Consider the following 24248-nt stretch of genomic DNA (forward strand, 5'->3'; position numbering starts at 1 on the left):
TGGCAACCAGAAACTGAACTATTTGGAACACTGTTGTGGGTGTTCACTTGTAACAATATAAAACTGAATACCAACTCTGGATTTTTATAAATTTAATATGATTTAACTACAGAAGATCTAAGAATTGTCAGTAGACATTTCATGTTACAAATGCTTCTCTATTATAATGCTCAAAGGACTTCTAGCTGCAAGCCCAGGTGACGAACGCTTCTAACTGCTCAGAGACAGCAGGATTTTCATCTCTCGCAATGCTTTTGCTTTTCAGAATACATTGTGCTTCCTTTTTCATTTTTTTTTTTTTTTTTTGCCACTGGAATCTCAGAGCTAATTTTGTTCTCTATCACAGGAGCATACATTAATTTTGGTTTGGTTTTGGCTATTTTTCCTCTCTTCCTCTTATACTCTCCCATTTCACTACTTGATTCCACCTTTTTATTATTTGGAATATTTATTTATTGTAGTATATGCTTAGGATCAACATTTTTAAAAAAGAGTATAAAAACTACACAAACTTCTGATTATTTGGTTAGCGTCTAGGAATTTCTTAATTTTCTTCCTTTCTTTACTTCCTCTGTCTCTCTCTTAGTTTATTATTATTTTTTCATTTGGGAAAAGATCACCAACATATGAGTCTTGTTTCACTGATGATCAAAATATTTTAAGAAGGTCACTCCTAATGCTTTTTGATTTGCATAATGAAGACAGACACAGAATTAAGACCAAGGGATTGGGCATTGGAACACACAATGAGTTCAGCATTAATGGCTGCTTATAAACTAAGTTCTTAGGTATTAACTTTCCACATGTCACCTGGTATATAGTTAAGGGGTATACAGATCTTGACTATACACACACATGTATGGTACAGATCAAAGCTGTTGGTACTTTTCTTCTTTAATTGGCTGTACAATGATATTCTATTTATTCTTATTCAAAGTTCTTTATCTCATGTAGCCATAGGATAAATGTTGTGTCCTTATTAGACTGGAACAATTCAAAGCTGTAGCACTCAGAGAGGAAGTTTAATGGTGTTACACAGGAAATATCATGACATCAATGTTTCTTCTCTGAATATAGCTATGTGCCTCCATGTAGGTTCATTTTAGGGCTCAACAAGAGAATAAACCTTTACCTATATAATCCACATAGGGCAAAAAGAAAAATCATTTGGTAACTTACTTCTTATAAATTAAAGTAGCAAGTTATATTTGGAAAAGATTTATATTTTAACTTTCTGATCTTTGTTGACATTGTTTTTGTTTTTCGTCAAGCCATATCATGGAAGAGAAATCAATAAAATTTCAAATGACTTATTTTTAATCTTCCTTGAAATATAACACATTTTGTTTCATTTTTCTGCAATACTACCTTGTAATTTTACATCCTTAAACTGATTTTTAGAAGATGGGCTGCTCCAAGTTCTATTAAATACAAAAGCCTTCATTACAATCGTTTCTCTTTCTACATCTGCTACACCTTCCATTTCTTTGATAATAATAAGATATTCCCATTCTAGACACTGTATTGAAAATTATTATGTTGCTACTCACTTCATGGTTCATACTGTATCTTATATCAGTTACTTGATCTTCTGTTAAGGCAGTGTTATAACCAACTGTACTTCCATGTTATCATTTATAAATATTTTATATACTGACCATTTTTTCCAACTTGACATTTCACCTAATATTTATCTTAATAAAATACTTCTAGTTCAGTGGGATTGACATATATTTTTATAGTACTTTGTCATGATCTAGTGCTGATTTTATGATATCATTTTCATCTTAACTCAACCAATATTATAAGAAGTATTCAGTTTTCCTTGACATTCTCTCTCTGTTCTCTTCCATTGTCTTGAAACAGTCTTGATTGACTCTGCTAAAAGCCAATTATTTTCTTTAATTTTTTTTCACATTAAGGTTGCTAAATATGAATTTTATTCTCTATTGTTATTTGACTAGCCCTTATGCTCAATGATGATTCTTTCTTTATACAAATTAAAGGATTAGAGAAATAGTTACCTTACACATCTCATACCTCCAGGATGTGGACTTGTTAATTGCTGAAACCTTGTATTTGTAAACATTATAGTTACTTGGAAAACATCACAGAGTGAAAGATTAATGATTGCTTTTAATGAAATGTTGCAGCACTAAAAATAATAATCAGAGTAGGAAACTACTAATTGTTAATATTCAGTTCAAACTTTCTAAGAAAGTTTTATTATATTGTGAGTAGATTATTTTTTCAGTAGATTTTCAGAAAGATCGCTTCGAATATACCAAGATAAAGCATTTACCACATAGTGAGGGCATGAAACAGTGCTGGTGATGGGTGATGTGTACCTATTATAGACTAAGCCAAAACCTGAACCCAAACAGAACTAAACACAACATTTTACAGGTCATGTAATACGATGTAATGTAATGTAAGGTAAGGAACAGCAGCAGTGGTGTTGGTGATCACAGCCTATAAAGTAAAGTATGTTACTTGATAAGAACCAAACCAACAATACCAGATTTTTATTTAGGAAAATAAAGAAATAAGATCTTATAATGTGTTTTAAAGGATCAGAAAATGCCATTGCTTTTTGTAAAATTCACGCCATTAACATTCTCTCTCTCTCTCTCTCTCTCTCTCTCTCTCTCTCTCTCTCTTCTCTCTCTCTCCCTCCCTCCCTCCCTCCCTCTCTCTCTCTCTCTCTCTCTCTCTCTCTCTCTCTCTCTCTCTCAGTCTTTGCAGTTAAATTAATGTTTATTGAACCGTTAGCATTTTTTACAGAAGCTAATGTGAATGGGGGTTATACCTCATACATCACATACATCAGGACAGCTAATGTGCTTGACCTTTAACAGCACATTAACAACAACAACAACAACAACAACAAAATACCCATGTGCTACATATCTTTCATCTTAGCCCTTGGGAAGTAAGACCAGAAACATCAAAACTCTAAGATCATGTTCCCCTGTTAGTAAGTTCAAGGTCAACATGGACTAAGTGTCTGTCTCCAAAACAAATAAACAAACACAAATAAACACAGCAAATTAATGTCAGTCATCCTTTTCCCCCAAAAGCTACTGAGATAACCCAGTCACAAAAGAACAAACATAATATGCAGTCACTGATATTGGATACTAACCCCAGAAAGCTCAGAACACCCCAGAAACAACTCACAGACTATATGAAGTTCAAGAAAAACAAAGGCCAAAAAAAAAGAAAAAAGAAAAATCATTATACTTAATCTTTACACACCAAGAAAACTTTGACTATTTTCAGGTTACATCTTGTTTTACATGTACTTTATGGTCATTGTAACTAGTAAGATTTTAATGCATACTATCACACCGTTAAAAAATCAAGTACTGACAAAAATATATTCATATACTTTTATGCAAAAATGCTTTTAAAATCTTTACATTTATCTATGTTTTTAAGATAAAGTTGTTCAATTAAAAAACATAACTAAGTTATTAGTGAAGTTTTGTACAGATAAATCCAGTCAATATTTTATTCTCTGTCCTAGTACCTATAATAAATTGTTGGTTCCCTTTAAAAAAATAAATGAATTAAAAAAATCTCTTCTTGCTCTGTTATTAGTTTAATTTGATGTAATATTTCAATAATACTCTATAAAACACAAAAGACAAATTCCCACATGTGGTACTATATACACTTCTAATCCCAGAAACTGGCCCATTACTCAGGAAGATGCCAAGGGCCTTGCCAGCCTGCTCTACAAACGGAGGTCCTATCTCCCAAGCACAAACAAAATTCCCCAATCATATGTTTCAACTATATACAATGATATTTTGCAATATAATCAGTTATGACATTTAGAAAATTAAGTGGTTTAAAATAAAATTCAGCAAGTTAAAAAGGTCATTGAACTAGAAACTACCTCTTAATTGCAAATCTCCCAGAAGAGCTGTGAACACAAGGAAAGCCTGAATGTGGGAAGCCACTGTATTCGCCATTACAAGATGGCGCCCAGCCCGAAGGGAGAGTGGCCAGTTTTGAGATAAACAACCTAAGTGCACATGCACGCCTGCCTGTTTTTGCTGAATCATGGTGACTCTGAGTATGCTAATTAGGGCGCACAGAATGCACCACTCAGGTGGCTGCACAGTCCTCCTAAGCATATATAAGGAGGGCTGGTTTCTGGGCTTGGGGTCTTTCGCTACTGCAATGAAGCCCGCAATAAACGCCTGTAGAAGGATCCTGTTGTGGCGCGTCTTCCTTGCCGGCGAGATAGGCAATCGCTACACCTGAAGACAGTATACATGTTGGGAGAGCACACTGGGAAACAGGAGACAATGTTTTGTTTCACACGGAGAGCAATTGTGCTGTTACTGTGTACATGGGAGGGAAGGTGTGAAAATTTTTCTCAGTGGAAAGCCAAAAAAAAAAAAAAAAAAAAAAGTCCTGAAGGGTAATGAAAGATTTATCAGGGGATCGAAAATGGTAATAAAAAGTCTTTGCACATCACAAAAGCCAGAAACCAAACCTGGCACTGTACTAATAGTCTTGGAAATGCCTCATGGCACATTAAGTGTTGGCAGGGAGACAGCTTGGCCATTTTTCTCTTTGCTTTATTCCCATCCTTGGGACACATAATTGAATCCTTAGAAAACTCGGCCTTGGGCTATTTCTTGCCTGTAAGTAGTTTAGAATTCATGTGTACTGTGGGCACTGGAAACTCTCTTGAAACTCCAGAAGGCCAGGATATATTCTTTTAGGATTTATGAAAGATAAAATTTACTAATAAGATCTCGAATCATTTCAATCTGAGGCATATAGTGAAACTCCAAGGAAGTTTCTGGCTTGAAACTTACTGGCTGACAGGTACCCTAACAGTATTATTTCTAGCCAGAAATCCAAATGTTTTGAGATTCATGAAAAGCCAGGACAGCAAGGACCTGTGCTAGAATCACAAACATTGTTTATCCAGAAGTTATACATTCTGATGAATAGGGGATGTGGCTGAAGAACCTTCAGAATCAGTACTCCATACCTTCTCTGCATGAAGAAGGACATGGTGTCCAGTCACTGTATGGGGTCATTAAACAATCCTTCCTACAAGGAAGCAAGCAAGGCCTTACTGTCTCAGGCCGGAGGCTTTCAGGACACCTGGAAAAAGCAAAACAAAATTTACTCAACCTTTAACAAGCCACAAAACCAAGTATCTTAATTTCCTTCCAATTTTCGTTGCTGTATGAATCACAGTCAGCCAATGAACTTCTCTTAGTTAGTTCTAAGGCTGCTTTCAGGAAACACCACTCAGCTAAATTAATTCTCACCTACTGTACCAGGACAAGACTACTCATACAAATACGTAGACTTAATGACATTCATGCTATCTAGAAGAAATATAATTTCTATACCCTCCCCTTTAGGATAATCTCCTACTTGTAAATATATATTTTCTAATATACATAATAAAATTTTGTGGTATTTCACATTAATCGATGTTAGGATTCAATTCTTGTATCTGTAGCTCAATATTTCATAACGGGACAAACAGGACAAGACAAAAATATTATAACAAATATTTCTTAATAATAATTATTAATAGTAGTATTATGATCCTGTATGTATGCATGTGTGTGTATAGAATGTGTGTGGGCATAGAAATGTGACCATGGTTAGTTGGTGGTTCTGGGATTGAACATAGTCCATCAACCAAGCAAGCTTGTTCTCTCTCTCTCTCTCTCTCTCTCTCTCTCTCTCTCTCTCTCTGTCTCTCTCTCTCTCTCCGTCTCTCTCTCTCTCTTTCTCTCTCTCTTTCATTCTCTATTTTTATGTATTTTATGTATCCTATTATGTAGAGCTGGCTGGCCTAAAACTCACTATGAAGACTAGACTGCCTCACACTCATGGATATCCACCTGCCTCTGTTTCCTGAGGACCTGGATTACAGGTACAGACTTAGTTGCACATTAGTCACCTTTAAAAACCTAATTGTAAGCAAAATAGTTAACACCATTTCTGTGCAATGATATCATTATAGCATTTTTCTGGCACTTCATTTTCAACACACTCTGTAATTAGTTGCCCACATGTCCTTTCTCACACACAAATACAATGCTCTTTTCCATTGTAAAAATGTGACTCTTTAAAATGTTGGGCAGGAAAAATATTTATGTATGAATCACCAAAACTGATGTGTTTGTACAATTTGGATTTTCACAAAACTAGACTTATTATTTAATTTGAAAACAACCTTTGAAAAAAATACCACATGTAATCCAAAGAATTCTTTTGGGGTTACGGATCTACTGGTTAGTAATTATTATTGAAAGCAATTCTTTTAAATGAGGCATTTTATAACTTTAACAACAGGAGGCCATTACTCAACTGCGTGTAACAACAAATATGTAGCCTGAAATAAATCAATAGAATTTACAGTGTTGTCATTGACCATCCACATATTCTTTTAGTTTGGAAATAGCCACAGCAAGATACTTGGCTAACTGTGGAGAGCAAAATTACCAACAACAAAGTCACTAAATGAACACACGAAGATAAATTATACAGCCTAGACTGCATCCAATAAAATTAATTCCGACTTCCTTTGGTGAGGCAAATGTTTCAGTCAACATGCTGCTGTTCCCTGGAACTGTTTGTATTTAGCATGTGTGGTTTAAATCAAAGAATTGATTCCTCCCTCCTCCCAGTCTTATTCAAGGTCAAATTAACCAGATGCAATGGGAGTTGAAGTTTGTTACTTGGGAGGATAGATAAGATCAATAGCATTGATTTTGCCATCTCCCAGTAATCTATTTTATTAAGAAGAGTTTAAAGCAAGGTTCCTATTTGCATTTTTGTTTCAAATAGCTTGCATTGGAAAGCATTCACTGAATTTAACCTACTGTTTAAGGAGAAGGGCAATAACATTTTCTTTTGAATGTAAATGTATTTGGTTTAATTTACTATAGTTTTAAGGGCAAAGGGAACTGACATGATGTAACAAATCTATGAGTGTATCTAGATCATTGAGAAACAGCCATTGCCACAGTGAGGTTTGGCTGCATTACTCTGGTGGTCTGATATGAGGTATCAGGACACACTTCTTATTGAATGACCTCGTGAGACTGGATCCCTCAGGCTTACACAGAGGCCCTTGTTCACATACACACACACACACCCTTTACCCAGGGACAGTCTTTTATTTTGCAGTAGCTCTAAGTTATAAGTCTTGAAAGGCCATTGGCCTGCAAACAGATAGAGTGAGCCTTTTACAGATCAGGGCAATATTGCTCATCCTGTCTGGTCTAGTGAGCACTCCTGTCCCTCTTCTAATGTCAGCAAGAACCAGCCTCCTCCAGGACATGGAACTCTCACCCTTGGCTGCTCCTAGCACCATCATTTTAATGTATTGCAGATTAATTTCCTGAGTCTAATTAATAACAACCTGACTGTAATTTCCATTAACATATTGGTTCAGGGCTTACCATATGAAGTATGAAGAATGGTCTCTCTGGCATATACTTTTTAATATATTCTGAAATATCAAATGATATAAATAACTACACCATAGAGCTAAATATCTCTAATATCTGGAATGCCAGCCAGATAAAAGCGTTTAATGGGTCCCTTGTTTATATCCCTGGGGTTTTCCATATGTCAAATAAATTATTCTTGCCCCCTTGGAAATTTTCATAAAACAAAACTGAGAATCATGTGTCTGGAAAAGGCCAGATAGGGAGATGGGTGTGTAATGGGATTGTGGAGCTGTTAAAAGAGGATAAAAAGAAGAGAGAGAAACCTAAATGCTTTGTATAAATCCACAACATTGCCAAAGAGCTAAAGTCCCCGAAGAAAACAGCAAGAAAAGCATTTTTTTTCACTCTTAAGCAGCATTTCCCACAGTTTATTGAGTGACTACATCAGAGTATTTTTTTCATTATATAACCTTTTCAACTGACTTTGAAAAACAAAGCTAATAATTGGGAAGACACAAGGCCACTGGTAGGCCTATGCAAAACAGGTTGGTTTCCTGTCTATGTTCCATATTGCTAAGGATGTTTGAATTGCTAAGAAAGTTACATTGTTTCAAATAGTAAATAGGGTGTTTCCTCTCAAAAGGATACATCTTTTTAGAAGAAGTATTATTTTTTTTTATTAAGAATTAATTATTTCCTTTATACTATTATTGTTTTTTTTCCCTCTTATTGTTAACACATGGCACTCTCAAATTTGGTTTTTCCCCCACCCACTAGCAAATTTTTCTCCTTGTTACCATCTTCTTAATCCACAGGAACCTGATGCGTTTTCTACTTCTCATGACAGCTATCTTGTCGCAAGGCTCTCTGTTAAAGTAAACGGTTACTCGTTTACTACAGAAAAATATGTTTGGTCTTACTACCAGTGAAGGCAGATCTTAGGTGACTTTGACTCAGTTAAACAGATTGTCAGCTTACAAGCCTAGGGATATACAGGATGTCACGGATGACCTCCAGTAGTAGGGCTTTGTATCCTGTCGTTATTGATCAGACAACCCTAGAGCAAGGACCTCTTTCTTTGGCTCAATAGCTTAATCAAAGCATACTGTGCTACAATAGAATTGGAAGAGGGGACCAGATAGAAAGGTTTCTACAGGATTTATGGATCCCAGATACAAGACTCAGAAGTAGTTATAGCTTTATCAGCAGCTAACACTGAAAGGAAACAAATCTTCTTATGAGAACAGGTGGGAGAAGCATCAGAAGACTCCATTTAACAAAGCACGCAGAGCCCAACCAGTCCTCCGCATGGCTGACCACAGGATTTACTGCTGCCATTCTCAGGCCCTTACTTCTTAGGTCCCACTTGGCCCACGTTGACTCGTACGCAGATGACTTTCCGTGTCTGCATGCCCACGGAACACGAGGCCTCTCCGTTCCACGTTGCGGTCGTATTGAAGGATGACACCGATGTGTCCTCTATACACTGACCCCAGGGACCAGTTTGCCAGTGGTACACAGTGCAAGGATGCTCATTGCAGCTGCGCACCTCTTGCAAAGCACTGCTGTTAGGGCAGCGAATTCCACCTACAAAAATGGACAAGGACAAGCGATTAGACGGAAAGTCAACAGGAAGTTCACCGTTCTCTGCTCCCAGGAATTGCAGGGCTGATGACAATGGTACTTACCACTTACCAAGCACGTAGAATGGAACCAGCACACTGCAAAAGGGCAAGTTACTTCTTTTGCTGGCTCTAGTTTAAAATACAGAGCATATAGTATACGTACTAGATATTGAAGATAATCCGGGACCTTAAGGAGAAGCCAACTGTTCTTCAGAGAAAGACAACATCAGGTACAAGGAAGCCTACAGTATTGTTTACCACAAGCAACATACAGCTTCATGCCACGGACAAGAACGTCTGAATGTGTTTGCAAGGGTCATCTTCTAAACTGAAAGTCTTAAATTTAAAATGGTTTTAAATACTGCTTACTCGAATATATTAGCATTTAGGGTGATAGCAAGGGAGTCTGTTAAAACTGGGTAAAAGCTTAGGATCTTATGTAGTATTAATGAAAAAAAGATAGGGTTAGTAATATTTGTTCAAATTTATGATGCCATTGGGTGTGCAGTGTACCTTCATTTTACATGTTCCAAAGGAAAAGAAATGGTTTTAAATTAATTACTAAACAATACTTTCTGCTTAACTCTAATTTTTGTATATTTATTTAAACAGCTTTCTATGGCTTAGGTCCATGTTGTTTTGTTCTATGATTTTGCAAACTTTACAAGAAAAGATAGTTTTAAACTTCTCTATTCAAAGTTCAGATCTTTTGAGTCAGCTTGAAGTCATTCACATTAAAATTTGTATTCTTTATAGTATCATCATTTGTGACATCAAAGGTATTGGTGATTGTGTGCGTGTATGTATGAGTATATTGAGTAGGGGCTGCAGATGCCATGGGATGTGGGTAGGTCAAAGGCAGTATCATAGGAGTCATTTCTCTCTTTTCACCATAAGGGTTCCAGATTGAACTCAGGTCATCAGATTTAGGGGCTATTACATTTACCGACTTAGCCGTCTTACACGCCTAACATAAATATATTATAGAGATTTATCCAAGGACCTAGAGGAATGTTTCAGCCATTAACAGCATATACTGGTATTGGAAGTGATCAATTTGGTTCTCAGTCCCCATAATCAAGCATCTCACATTGCCTGTAACTCCAGCTCCAGGGGATCCAGTGTCTTAGGACAGCGCTCGCACTGCAAACCACCTGTCTAAGCCCATATATAAAAAATAAAAAAAACCCTGTCCACTGTAATTGACAGAATTGTCTTCCGGGATAATAATATCTTCCTGTAGATTTTGATGCTGTAACATTATTTTCCTGTTACACCCAGAAGGAATCCATGACTTTCTTTACATGCTAGGCAAGGTTTCTATCATGGAAACATATCTCCAGCCCTATTGGATTCTTAACTGTACCCTAAGATGTATCAAAAGTCTTAAATAACTAGCATTTCCTTTTTTTTTTCTAAAGTGTTATTTAGTTGGTTTTGATTGTCTCCTCTTGGGTATATCTGAGACTGACATTTACTGCCAGGACATAGCGGTCACTATCAGTCTAAGTGACAGCTAGTCCATCATAACTTTTGCATAGCTGCTGTGTTTCAGAAATGCATTCAAGGCACAAAGAAATAATGCTGCAGATGTTAAAGGTAAGGCCAACACATCTTCGATCAGTTGACTTTGGTGTGAAGATTAACATTCTGGATTCATTTGTGTGCCATCCCTACAGTAGGAACTCAAGAGCTGGACTCTTAGTCCAAATTTACAACTGTAATGTGAATAACATTCATTGATAATGTGGCCAAGCATAGGAAATGACGTGGCCACTGTATTAATAAGAAATTTTGGAGGATAATATATTCTGTTAACTAATGGTACAAATAGAAAGATATATATTGTTAAATGAGATTAGAGAATCTCATTATTCACTTCGTTGATGATTTGATTCTAGCAGCAACACTGGAGATACTCTCCAGGAATGACGGAGCTGTATTTGCAGACCTCCCTCTGATCATCAGTTTAATCAATTGGCAGTTTGTTAATAAAAATTTGGAGTCATTTATACACTGTTGAATATGGCTCCAACGTCAGACTAGCCTGTCCGAAACATTTTCATTAGTGTCCCTGCTTTCTGAAGATGAAGACATCTGTCACACTTCATACGTTGTCTGCTATCATACAGCTGGCCGACCCTGGCAGCCCCAGCAAAGAAGTTCAGAAGCTGAATACACTGAAACCATGCTAATTAGACTGGGGAGAGATAAGTCAGTATGCCTAGAAATTCTTCCTCCAGGTGCTGAACATATTCAACATTAACAAATGCACCTAATCATGCATATGTTATTATATGCTATATAATTATATATAGTATATTATATATGAGTATATACAATTACTTAACAGTTTTTTTATATATAATAGTGAAAATGCTGATCAAACATTACATTTCTGTACCTACACTGTATAGAAGGTTCATTGTGAGAATAAGTATCTTGTTGAAACCGATTTTAAAGCTTTGAATTGCCGTTGACACTTGAATTGACTGGTTGGCTTTGGAGAAAAAATGATAAGAAATTAAAAAAAATTCTATGCCATCAGCAGAACATGCCGAGAAAATGAAAAATAACTGTTAAGTTTATAGACATAAAGGCTATTTTTTCCTTGCCCTGATCCACATTAAAGTCACATCAGCAGTAGGATCCTTGAACAGATAAGCCCCAGTGTGGTCTTAACTATTATAATATTGCAAGTTTGAATGTTTGGAGAAGCAGTCACTGTTGGTTGGAGAACAATTTTATGTTAGAAAAATTGATAAATATAATGTTGAAAATATCTGTTATTTATGGGAAGATGTAACATTCTCTTTGGGAGCATTTTCATAGTCATGGAGAAATCATAAAATGTGAACTTATGAAAAAATTAATAATAAGTGTGAAAATGTCCTCTTACATGTAAAATGCTTTACACTAAAACTGCTACTAAGATCTTCTATCATTGGGGCAACAGAAAAGGCTTTACTGGACATGAAAGAAATTCCATTGTATAAATAAACCTTTAGAGGGGGAGGCAGGAGGAGCTGTGAGAGGCAAAAGTTGGGAAAAATATTTTTAATTTTATGGAGAGAAACAAACTTATGTGTACATACAAATGTATAAGCTTTCATAGTAAACTGCTATATTAAAATGAAATGTATTGGACTAGGGGGTTGACTCAATCCATATGGATACCTGTTAATATAAAGGCTTGCTTGAATTCAAATTAGAGAATTGATATAATATACTATGTTTGGCTGCATAATTCGGCAACTTTAGCACTGTGATATAAGAAACAGAGATGAGAGGGTGAGTAGGGCTGCCTGGCAACCAGCCCAGCCCCAGTTTTATCAAGAGACCATCTCAAGAGTATAAAAATAGTTATCATCCAGGAGGCCTGACATCTTCTTTAGGCTTTCATGTATATGCAAAGCCTTATACATCCTCACCAAAACACACACACACATACACACACACACACACACACACACACACACACACACACACATATACACGGAAAAAATAAAAATATATGCAAATACCTGTGTACATATACCACACACCTATATTGTCTATACACAGAAAGAAATCCGAATACATCAAATTAAACATAACTATTTCTACCCACATCAGTCTTACAAAAGTTTTCTTCTAACACATGATTGTCAGATTCATGGAATTGTTGTTTCTATATTGATGTATTTACAACTGATGCGATAGATTTAAAAAGAGTCCTATTGAATATCGTAAATGGATACCCATATGTGGTGTGTAATATACAACATTTAAGCGCGGTGCTTCATGGGACACCAAAGGGATTAGAAATAGTTCACCACAGTCAAGAATTTTGTGATTGGTTCAGGAGAAGACATAGAAGGGGTAGAATGAGTGATACAGACACACATGTGAGGGAAATTCTATGTAGAATGTTAGAATTATGGTAAAAATGGATGTAATATGATAAAGATTGACAGACGTAAGAATCGTTGTGTCTTAGAGACTTAAAAAGTCTGGAAGAAGGAGGCATTTAGATGAACTAAGAAGAGTTAGAGTTGTACAAACGAAGTTTCTGAGGTAAGAAAGAAGAGACGATCTTATCTAAGCAAAAGCAAAAATAAATGTAAAACAATTCACTCAGGCTTGACCTTGGGAATGTCATGTTGATATGTCAGTCAGAGTGTAGCATTCATCTGAGAGGGTAAATAAATGCAATCTGGGGAAGGGGATGGGGTGTGCGTTAGGAAGAGTTGACATCTGGGCTTGGCAGACCACTGCTGGGATCAGGATTCATGTGTCCAGGGCACACCTTAAGAGAAGCAAACCCTAAGGAGCATTAGCAGAAAGAAGAAAAGTTCATATTGTGCAGCTCTCTCACATCCTCTAAAGCTAGGGGATGGGGAAGTGCTACCATTTCCTTAGGCACCAAGTGATATTTATGTCTACAGATATTCCCGGTCTGTGGCTTTCTGAATTGTCTAAAGAAGGAGATGCTCTGTGGCTCTAATAATCAAAACTACAAAACTATAAAACATGAACATATTACAGTTCAGAAGATAGAACTATTACTTCTCCCAAGTTTTTTGCTGTAAAATAGGATTTCCAATGGCTTCTGATTACTTGAGAAAATTGGCATAGTTGTATTTCAATCTGCATCTGTTCTCTGCACATGACAGATATGAAGGCACATTGACCTTTGGCTAAGGGAGTTATATCAGTTCATTTGGAACTTTGCAAACAAATATTTTCTTACCTTTCACTCAGTGAGGATATATGCACATAACTTTTAGTTTTATGAATTTGTTGAAATTTTATATAATAGGAAACATGTAAAAATCGGACCTCTGAAAGGTCTCATGCCCCTTCTCAAGTGTCTATACTTACGTATGTATGTGTTAATGTGTGTGCAGGTGCATGTATGTGTGGAAGCCAGGGGTCAGCACCATGTTCTATTCCTCCAAAGCAGTCCACCTTGTGTTTGTATTTGTGTGGATGCCCAATTCTTAGGTGATGCTGGACATCTACAAAGGCCATGTACACCCATCTGTCTTTGATGTCCTAGCCCTGGAAATACTGCCATACACCACAGCACCTAGATTCTTTTACATGAGTGTTGGGGATGGTCCTCATCTTTGCAGGGCAAAGACTTTTCCACAGAACTCTCTTCAGTAACCTCTTGTATCTACCTGGTTTAAGTTAAAGAATTCTAGTAACCTTTTTCCTGTATTCATGTCTAGGTGATGCCAATTGTGAGTTGGCTTCCTAATGATATTTCAGTATGAGTTACTTTATAGATTTGTTTTTGTGTATTGCTGATACTATATTGTGTAATATTATTTAATATTGATGGAGATAAAATATATGGTCACTATTTTCATTCTTTTATTTTCTTTTAAATCCTTTGGAGGTAACATCATCATTGTAGCACAGAATTAGCAATCACTTTCCTTGATCATTTGTAAGAAGTAGATGAATGAGGTACAGCACTCTAAGCAATAAGTGTATACTTCCAGAAAGTTAGGCATCCCTCCCATTACATAAACCCATCCAGTACCCTCAGCCTCATCCAAACTTCCAACTACCCCCAAATAAGAATTTAATTCAGAATCAAGTATCATATTTCGGTGCCTTGTTAATAGTTTATCTCCACTAATTAGAAATATTTCTTCTCCAGTTTCCTAATCTTTATAGGCAATTCTGAAGATTTCATGTTCACTATTTTCATTTATAGAACAATTTCCTGATGCTTTGTAAGAGTCTATGCATGCAGTTCTGACAATTTATCCCAGAAGTGATGCCAGGTTGTTATTGCACTGAAGAGTTGAGATTTTTGACTTGCTCAATTACTCACAATTACTCACATAACTAAATTAAGCAAGATCTAGGCTTAAAAGACTTATCTCTTTTCAATTTATACATGTGTGCCTGTGTGAGTGCGTTTCATAGTGTGTGTTGGTGCCTGTGGGTCCAGGGGGACTTTCAGTCTCTCTAGAGCTGGAGGCAAGGTAGTTACAAACAGCCCAATGTGGGTGCAAGGAAGTGAACTCTGGTCATCTAGAAGAGCAGTAAGTGCTATGAACCGCCAAACTGCCTCTCCAGCTCCCCTTACTACAGCATGAGTTCCTCAAGATGAGGCACCCAGAGATGGGACTCTCTCTCCCTTACTGGAAGCCTTTAGTCCAGGGCAGAGAGTAGGCTGCCACGTAAATAAAAGCAATCATCTCAGGATGGTGATGGTGGTGGAACGTCTCAAAATAAAGGTTCTTTTTGTTTGTTTTTGTATTTTTTTTTTCAGAATCTTACCATAGCAGACTGGGATCATTATAAACTTATTATAAACAAGGGTTTACCTATGTGTATGTCTCCAGTAGCCACAACTCTTGCCCTGTTTAGCCCTCATTTATGTTACTAACTGGAAAGTCATGGCTAGAAGTTAGGTCCCTTTTCTTCTTGGCATAGCTGTTTCCTATATAATCTTTCCCCCTTTGCTGAACATATTCTATTGAAGTTAGGTGGCCCTGTCACAAAACATAATTTTCCTTCTGAAGGTTTCTACTGGGTTGTGTTGTTCAGATTCCTGAAGATAAGGCCACCCTCTGGCCTACCATTTCTGTAAGTTATGGATATCATAAAATAGAATTTGAAATCAAGACCTAGGCCTGGAAATATAGCTCACAGGCTGAACATACGGCTGTTTCAATCCCTAGCATACATGTCTGACTTTTTGCTACATTACAAGGACAGCCAAATCCCTGCACTTGGCCTGGGCTTGGATGTTTTTAGAAAATTATATAATCTCATCTCTAAATATCAGTTCTATTTCACATTTTTCTATAAAATTATCACAGTGTTTTCTATACACTGCAACCCGTTCCAGGCTCTAATTTTGGTAGACTAATAAAATACCTACTTGTGTAAAACACCAGTGATAAGACAACATGTTTTGAGACTTCCATAGATGTAGTTTTTCTCGGAAAGAAAATAAAAACCTCTTTTAAAAACCCAGTATTATAACAATCTCATTTCCCCTAAAATAAAATGTTATTTTCCTATCCATCAAATAACAGGTGCTGAAGCCACTTAATTTGCAGATGAGATCTTCATTCAGTGTCTCACAGTCATACTGGCTTTTGTAAATGTCACTGACAGAGACACAGAGAAAGATGTTCCCTTTTGGAAATCTCAGTCTGCTTCCTACTTGTTTAGATCCAAGGATGACACAAACAGTAGCTGCCCAGGTGATTGGCTAACGATGCAGCTACTAGACTGAACTGAAAATTATTGAAGTCCCACCCTTTCAAATTAAGTGATATGTATCAAAAAACTATGACTTTCTTCCTTTAAAGCCACAAGGGCCTTTCAGTGTGAACTGTCTCCTCTGCACACATAATGATCTGTTGCAGCTTTGCAGACTCAGCAAAATCCTTGCTCCATGGCTCAGGGGGGTGAAATGTCACTTATTACTAGTCATGGAGTAAATGTCCACAGAGTATAATGGGTTTACAGGAAGCAGGGTGACCACAGATCTAATTTTAATGAAACCCAAGATGTAACCTGAGCCGATGAAGTTTGAAGTGTGAACACAATCTACTCAAGCTGGGATCATCTGAGAGAACATAGAATTTTTTTTTTCTCTAAAGTGTCAATTTCTTTTTAAGTTTTCTATTTTCCTTGCAATTATATTTGTAGTGGGAAACACTTGAGGGCAGTATAAAAATTAAGAATTTTGCCAGATAGTTACTTTTTACATACTGTATGTTGTACTTGTGTATTTAAGCCAAGGTAATTAATTACATAATATTCCTAGTTATTGTGTAAAGTAATAGCAAGTATGATCAAATAAGATTAGGAGATATCACCAAAACACTTGAAAACAATAACTGAAAGGGGCACAAATAGCATATAACCAATAAAAACTAACCAATTAATTTTAGGGATTAATAGGTGTGTATGCTTATTGTAAAGAGAAACTGTGATCTCTCAGTCCTAAATGTGAATAAAGGTCATTTAGTGTGGGATGCTGCTGGGCCGGGCCACACCTACTTTGCTGAAAGAGGGCTTGTCTTGCTGTGAGGCAATTCAGCTCCTGTGTTCTTCCCCTTCCTCTCCTTACCTAGTCACACAGAGGACAAATTAGCCTTTCTATTAGTATTCTCAGAGGAAACTATTTCCTGTATTTCTTGGAAATTACACTTGCAGGTGAGGTGTGATCTGTGACAACCATGCCTTACACTCCTAGGGTGAATCTAAGATGGAGTCCTGTAGATCTCAGAGCCTGCATTCAAGTATGGGACCGGTAGAAAACACACACAATGTCAGACAAGCACCAGATCGCACACTAAAAGTTAAAATAAACTTTATTATTACACATAAGTGATAAATTTATGAGACATTATGGTGTCAAAGGATAAAAACCAACTACTGAAATAGAAGAAAAACAATGAAATGCTTGGATTTTTTTTGAACCCATTTCTCCATGTTTTGCTTTTTGTCTCTTTGTTTTTCCTTTGTACACACTGGAGTAGAAAGAACCTGAATTATTAGGTGAATGGGGAAAAAAGCAAATGCTTTTAAGAAAACTCTCTGTCCTCTATTAAAGAGCCATTTTCAAGATTAATTATTAAGAATAGAATCAAACCACATGGATATTTAATGTCATTCACTGATGGGTTTCTATCAACTCGTTTTCATAAAATGTCATCTTATATAGGCTACGTAAATAAATGGTGAGGACTTTCCAGAAAACAGTCACATCTGAGGACATGGAGACCTTACCTTCTTCACCTGCATAAGCCAGAATGGAACGAGCTCGGATCTGTTTCCCTTCTGTCGTTTTCCCAGAGCAGGTATGTGAACAGGAGGACCACATGGACCATGCACTGAGCACACAGTCCTTGGGGCATGGGGCATCACAGGCCACGGGGATAGGAAAAATTGCATCTCTGCACAGCTGTCTGTCCACTTCTTCTCCTGGAAGAACCAACAGTTTATTCTTATTAAGTCCCTTTACATGAATGATTGAAAAAGTTAGGTGTTCAGTTAAAATTAGACGACTGCCCATTAACTCTCAATTAAAAATGAAATGAAAAGAAGACATAGTTGTCATGGTAAAATGTTAAAGGTACAGAAAAATGTAAACATATAAACAGACACAGACATCTCCAAGTAAATGATTTTTTTTTAATTTTCAGAAGCATAGACATAGAAATCAAGATTATTACTGGAAGTATATCACCTTCCTACAAGCGAGTTTTACAATTATCCATGTGCAATGAAGAACATCATGAAATTGTGTTGCCCTTCTGATTTCCTATTCAATTCTGAACTATGCTTTACTAACAGTGGTAGAAAGCTATAGCATGTATCAATGTTTTCAAGAACCAACTCACAGATAAGTCTACAAGTGCATTTATGTCTGCCAGATTAGCTGATAAAATTATTTACCTTTCTCTCTATTGGAAATTCATTATTCCATTGAAAGTGACTACGATGCATTAAGGACAGACTGGAATCACCAGACCTTGCTTAAGAGGGCCATACAGGGAAAGGGAAGAATGGAGTTAAGACAGAGCATGTGCAGAAGAAGGTGCATCAAACTGCCTCAAAGTCATCAGCTGATTCTGGGGCTCTCCAGGTAAGGACCTGCTTGCTTTACAATACAGAAATACTGGTTTTGCTTCGGAAATTTTAAATGTTATTAAAAAAACTAACACTTGTCTTTTGAATAGGAAATGTCCCCACAGTCTTATGATTGAATGATTAGTCCCAGCAGCGGGAAGCAACTTTAACCTACAAAGAGACATGTCTTTGTGGCTGTAAGCTATCTACAGTTCTTCACTGCTTCCTGTCCACCATAAAGTGAACATCCCCTTTCTTCCTGAAACATGGTCTTCAGTCTCATCATCAGCCCTGGACCTGTGGAACCAAGGAGCATGGATTTAAATCCCCAAAACCATGAGCCCAAAGAATTAATTCTGGCCTTCAGGTTGTTTGTGACATGCTTTGTATACGGTGATGAGACAGGTTACTAACACAATGTTTAATTCATTTTTGATGAATGAAATGAGATGGGCAAATGGCCAGAGAGAGGTAAAGTATAAAGAACAAAGGAAGCAAGGAAACTGTGAGAAAACGAGGTAAGAGGAGAAGGGTGATTCAAGTTACACCCCGACTTGATTACAGATTGTGCTCTTAAATTTCAAATGTTGCTGTTATTTGCCATAGAATATACTGGCAATCCAGGATCAGTGTATAAAAATTGTAACCGTTACATTATACATTGAGGGGAGGAAGGTTGCTGACCAGGCTACTCTTACAAAAACAAATCCGAACGAATTTTCTCCAGTTGAAAGCAAGGTATGTTGGTATACTGCACACTCCTTCAGTCACATATTTGAAAAATAAGACAGAAAATCAGAAGTCAATGGAAAATGTGTTAACATTTTAATAGTTACTACATCACAATGCATTATGTGTTAATAGCCACTAATATGTAAGGTCTTCAATCATCGGCCTTCTTCATGCGCAGGAGAGGAGAGGTTCATTAAAAATGACAGCCGAGGCAACAGGGCTCTTTCTATTTTTCTGACTCTGATTACTAGCTGTGCAGTTTGACATCTATCCCCCTAGACAATATGATTAATAGATAGATATGTTGGTGGTAACTAGGGTAGAAAATCATTATTTTTAATAAGGCAATTAATAATTTATAATTTATGTATTAACAATGACTCCACTTTTTTCTGTTAAATGGAGCTTTTCTTAGATTAAGGAGGTATATTTTATTGTAACATCTTTCTGTCTACTTCCCCCTCCATGTTTTCAAATATCCTGTAGAATGACAAAAACTTTGAAACTGAAGCTGATAGCTAACAAGTGTCATAGTTCTATATCTTTTTTGATAGTTTCTTATCATTCTAGCTCAGAAAAATAGAATTTTGCAGCAATTTGGTGTTTTTGTTAACAGTACTATTGCAATGAATGCCACAGCTTGGGGGACAGGTTTCTGTTTGTTATAATATAAAACAAAAGGGTCAACAGAATGACCCTCCTCATGTTTCAAGCTGATCTTACCTAGTATCAGCTAATATATTCATCATGATTTTTTTAGGAAGGGTTTTGGGGATGTTTTCTCCTCTAAGCACATTATTATACACAAAGAGCATATTGTAATCATTGTTGGCACTATAATAGTCAGTGTAATTTCTGAAATTCCCTGATTCTCTCCAGCAGTTTTTTTTTTCTGCCTTGCCAGATAATCAGTTATCTTATCTTTTGCCCATAATAGTCTCACATTCACAATGAAGCTTTTATTTAAATAGTTGGAAGATTTCACGCATATATGTTTTCATAAACACCATTTATTCCCTCTTCCAATACCTTTTCTTATGTCAGTTGCCCTCTACTTTTTCCTCCCAACTTCATGTGTGACATTGTGCACACTGAGTGAGTCTAGTGATATCAGAATGTAGGGCCAACTACTGAAGCATGAGTAGGCTATCAGGAACCAATTCATTTGAAGAAAATTGACTCTCATCCAAAGACTGAGGTCTGTATGATCCAGTTAAAACATAGATGTTCTCTTAGTAAACAACTTTACAGTAAAATTAGTTCATACAAGGTAACAGCCATGTTTCAAAGTGATGTTTGATTGAGGGGCAGACAACGTGGCAAATCAGAGAAAGCTTTGACAGAGATAGGATATGCCCAACTCTCACAAGAACAGCACAGGAAAGAGAAGCTGTGCTATGTAAGAGCAGCAGAAGGAGAGAAAGTCAGATTGGAGCAGTTGAGTTCAGCATAGTTTAGTTGAGTTCCGGCAATGCAGGACAGTTCAGTTGATAGGAGTTCAGTTGGTTCAGCTGAGTGGAGTTGAGTTTGTACAATCAGTTGGGAATCAGTAAGTTAAGAGGAAGTGCAGTGAAATTGAGTTCCCAGCGGTTCAATTGGAAGCATTTTTATGGAGGCTAGTTGCAGGTGAAGACAGAATAATCCAGAGACAATATAAAGAGCCAGAAGATTAGAATAGACTGCTAAAGTTAGTTTGAGGCTAAGCAAAACAATTCAGTCAGAAGGTTGGAAAAGCCAGTTTGAGTCAATCAACTTGGAGAGAAGTTTGAACCAAAACAGTTGAGTTGAACCAGCTAACCAAAGTTCAGAAAGAAACAGAAAGGGTGAGTTAATTCAGCAATGGGCCTCTGACATGACAATTACATAAGGCAAATAAAAGATAGTTTTATAGAGAACCCAAAATTCATCTTTATTGTTTAATTCTTTATACTTAGATCATATAGCTGACACATAATAGAAAATTAATATTTTGTTGTTGCAGGATATTTGATCACACTGTCAACACCCAGGGACTGAAAACAAAAGAACCTATTTCTAGTTCTGGTGTAGCTCATCCCTTAATACATATCCTTATTCCCAAATGATGAATGTAAGGTTAGTTTGTAGAAGAAAGCACCAATATATGAAAGTGTTGTCTTATTGAGTAGCATACAATGTGATGAATCAGAGAAAGATTTATCAGAATAAGATATTCTCAACTCTTACAAGAGGAGAGATGGTAAAGAGGCTAAGAGAAAGCAATGCAGAAGAAAAAGAGAGAGAAAGGAGAGGAGGTAGTTTTGCCAGGACAGTTATAGAGGTTGAAGAGATAAATCAAGCTAGACATAGGCAAATACAGAATAAGCCAGAGAATGAGAAGGGGCCAGAATATCAGAACATATTACCAGAGTTAGTTTGAAGCCAAACAGAACAATCCAGTCATAGGTCAAGAAAGAAACAAGAATGAATCAATCACCTTGGGGAAGAGTTAGACCTTAAACTGTGTTAAACCAGCCAGCCAGAGCTCAGGAAAAAAAAAAAAAAAAAAAAAAAAAAAAACTAGCAAGAGTTAAATGGTTCAAGATTAAGTCTCAGAGGCTGAAAACATTTTAGGCACAGATAAGAATGTACAGAATCTAGAAGCTTCCAGGACAAGTCCTAAATTAGCAGACTAAGGCAGTAAGCCTTAGAGATGACAAATACAATGGGGAAATAAAAGACACTTTTCTGTTTTCTGCATAAAATAAACAAATGAGCGAATAAATTTTAAGTTGTTATATAAGGGAAACAAGTCTTTTATATGCAAACTAAGTACTATAATATGTACCTTCTCTTTCTCTTAACCAGAATGCATTTGCAACAGACCCTTAGGTGATTTACATGCAAATAAAATCTAAGAATTATTGCTCTAGGACTTATTTGTGTGTGTGTCTTCTGGTTTAAGCAAAGTCAGACTTCTTCTTGAAAGGGCAACTATATAGATTGAATTTCACACATTTTAACCCTTTTTCTTTGGGGGGACATCCTTTATACTTCTCTTTCTTATGGAAAACATGCACAAGTGACAACTGTGCATTATCAAATCATCATTAAATGTCTGTTTTGTGTAATTAATGCTGTGTGTATTCATCTCAGCTAGTTCTCAGACTAGCATTCAGACATAGTAACCAATGTCTTTTAAAACTTATCTTTAAACTTAATTTTTAGTAGAGAATATGAACAGGACTAATACAGCTAAGTACATGATATGTTACTAAGCTATACCCCACGGTCAAATACTTTTTCTAATTCAAAGGAATTAAAAAATTACTCAGCCTTAATTATTTTTCTCAGCAGAAGTTACACAAAAGAGGCAGAGATGTGGACCGATTCCTCAGTCTCATAACTGATGCTGATAAGAACTAAAACACTAAAGCAGTTGATAGATGAGTTTTGTCTCCAAAGAAGTCAAGAAAGTGGCACTCTCGAGTTGTTTCTCAAAATAAGTGATGCCGGGTGCCAGCCACATACTGCCGCTGAAAAGCAATAATGAACCTGTGAGTGCTAAGAATAATTCAAGTCTTTGCATTTGTTTTGATTAATGCTTTAACCAATTTGGCTAATTGGAACCCTTAGGGGCTGTGTTCTTTCGAAGTCAAATTCCTAACATCTAGAGTTAAGTCATGTAGAAATCACTAGTTTAAAAAATTAATCAATACAAAAAAAGTACAAGTAGTAGTAAAATCTATCTCTGATGGCAACCAGCAGTGCATTCCTGAAGCATGTTATTCGACTATGAACCATCATTTTTACATGTAAGAAGTGAGTTGAAAATAAGGTAACAGAGGGCTAACACCCAATATATACAAAAACTCAAGAAGTTAGACTCTGGAGAATCAAATAATTTTATTAAAATGGGGCACAGTGTTAAACTAAGAATTGTCAACTAAGGAATACTGAATGGCTCAGAAGCACCTAAAGAAATGTATAACCACCCTACTCATCAGGGAAATTTAAATCAAAACAACCCTGAGATTCCATCTCACACCAGTCAGAATAGCTAAGATCAAAAACTCAGGTGACAGCACACGTTGGTGAGGATATGGAGAAAGAGGAACACTTCTCTATTGTTGGTAGAATTGCAAGCTGGTACAACCACTCTGGAAATCAGTCTGGAGGTTCCTCAGAAAATTGGACTACCTAATAGACCAGCTATTCCACTCCTGGGCATACACCCAAAAGCCGCTCTAACAAATAACAAGGACACATGTTCTACCATATTCATAGCTGCCTTATTTATAATAGCCAGAAGCTGGAAAAAATCCAGTTGTCCTTCAATAAAGGAATGGATACAAAAAGTGTAGTACATTTATACAATGGAGTAGTACTCAGCTATTAGAAACAATGACTTTATGAAATTCTTAGGCAAACAGGCAGAACTAGAAAATATCATCCTGAATGAGGTAACCCAGTCACAAAAGAACACACATGGCATGTACCTTCTTAGAAGGGAGAACAAAACACTCAAGGGATAAAATAAAAGGTCAAATAAAAAAACAGGGATTGAAGAAACAATCAATCAGAGACTGCTTCACTTGGGGATTCATCCCATATACTTTTTTTTTGAGCCACTAAACCCAAGTACTATTGCTGGTGTGCAGATGTGCTTACTGGCAAGAACCAGATATAGATGCCTCTACCCAAGTCATATAGATACAGCTGAGGATGCTTGCAGCTAACCACTGGACTGAACACAGGGACCCTAATGAAGGAGCTAGAGAAAGGACTGAAGGAGCTGAAAGGGTTTGCGACCTCATGGGAGGAACAACATTATCAACCAACCAAACCCTCCACAGCTCCCATGGACTAAAACACCAACCATTGAGCA

General features: G+C 36.7%; 1 protein-coding gene across 1 annotated transcript in view; it reads right to left on the minus strand.

The window, feature by feature from the left end:
- Positions 1-24248, minus strand: part of THSD7A (thrombospondin type 1 domain containing 7A) — a gene marked incomplete at both ends in the record, with an annotated part of 363343 nt that overhangs the window by 69146 nt on the left and 269949 nt on the right. Inside the window, 3 exons of the mRNA XM_080936262.1 lie at positions 5018-5133; positions 8801-9035; positions 17828-18022. Of these exons, the coding sequence (XP_080792388.1) occupies positions 5018-5133; positions 8801-9035; positions 17828-18022 (546 nt within the window). The remainder of the gene's footprint in view (positions 1-5017; positions 5134-8800; positions 9036-17827; positions 18023-24248) is intronic.

The sequence above is a fragment of the Micromys minutus genome (assembly GCF_963924665.1).
Source record: "Micromys minutus genome assembly, chromosome: 23".
Taxonomy (NCBI): Eukaryota; Metazoa; Chordata; class Mammalia; order Rodentia; family Muridae; genus Micromys; species Micromys minutus.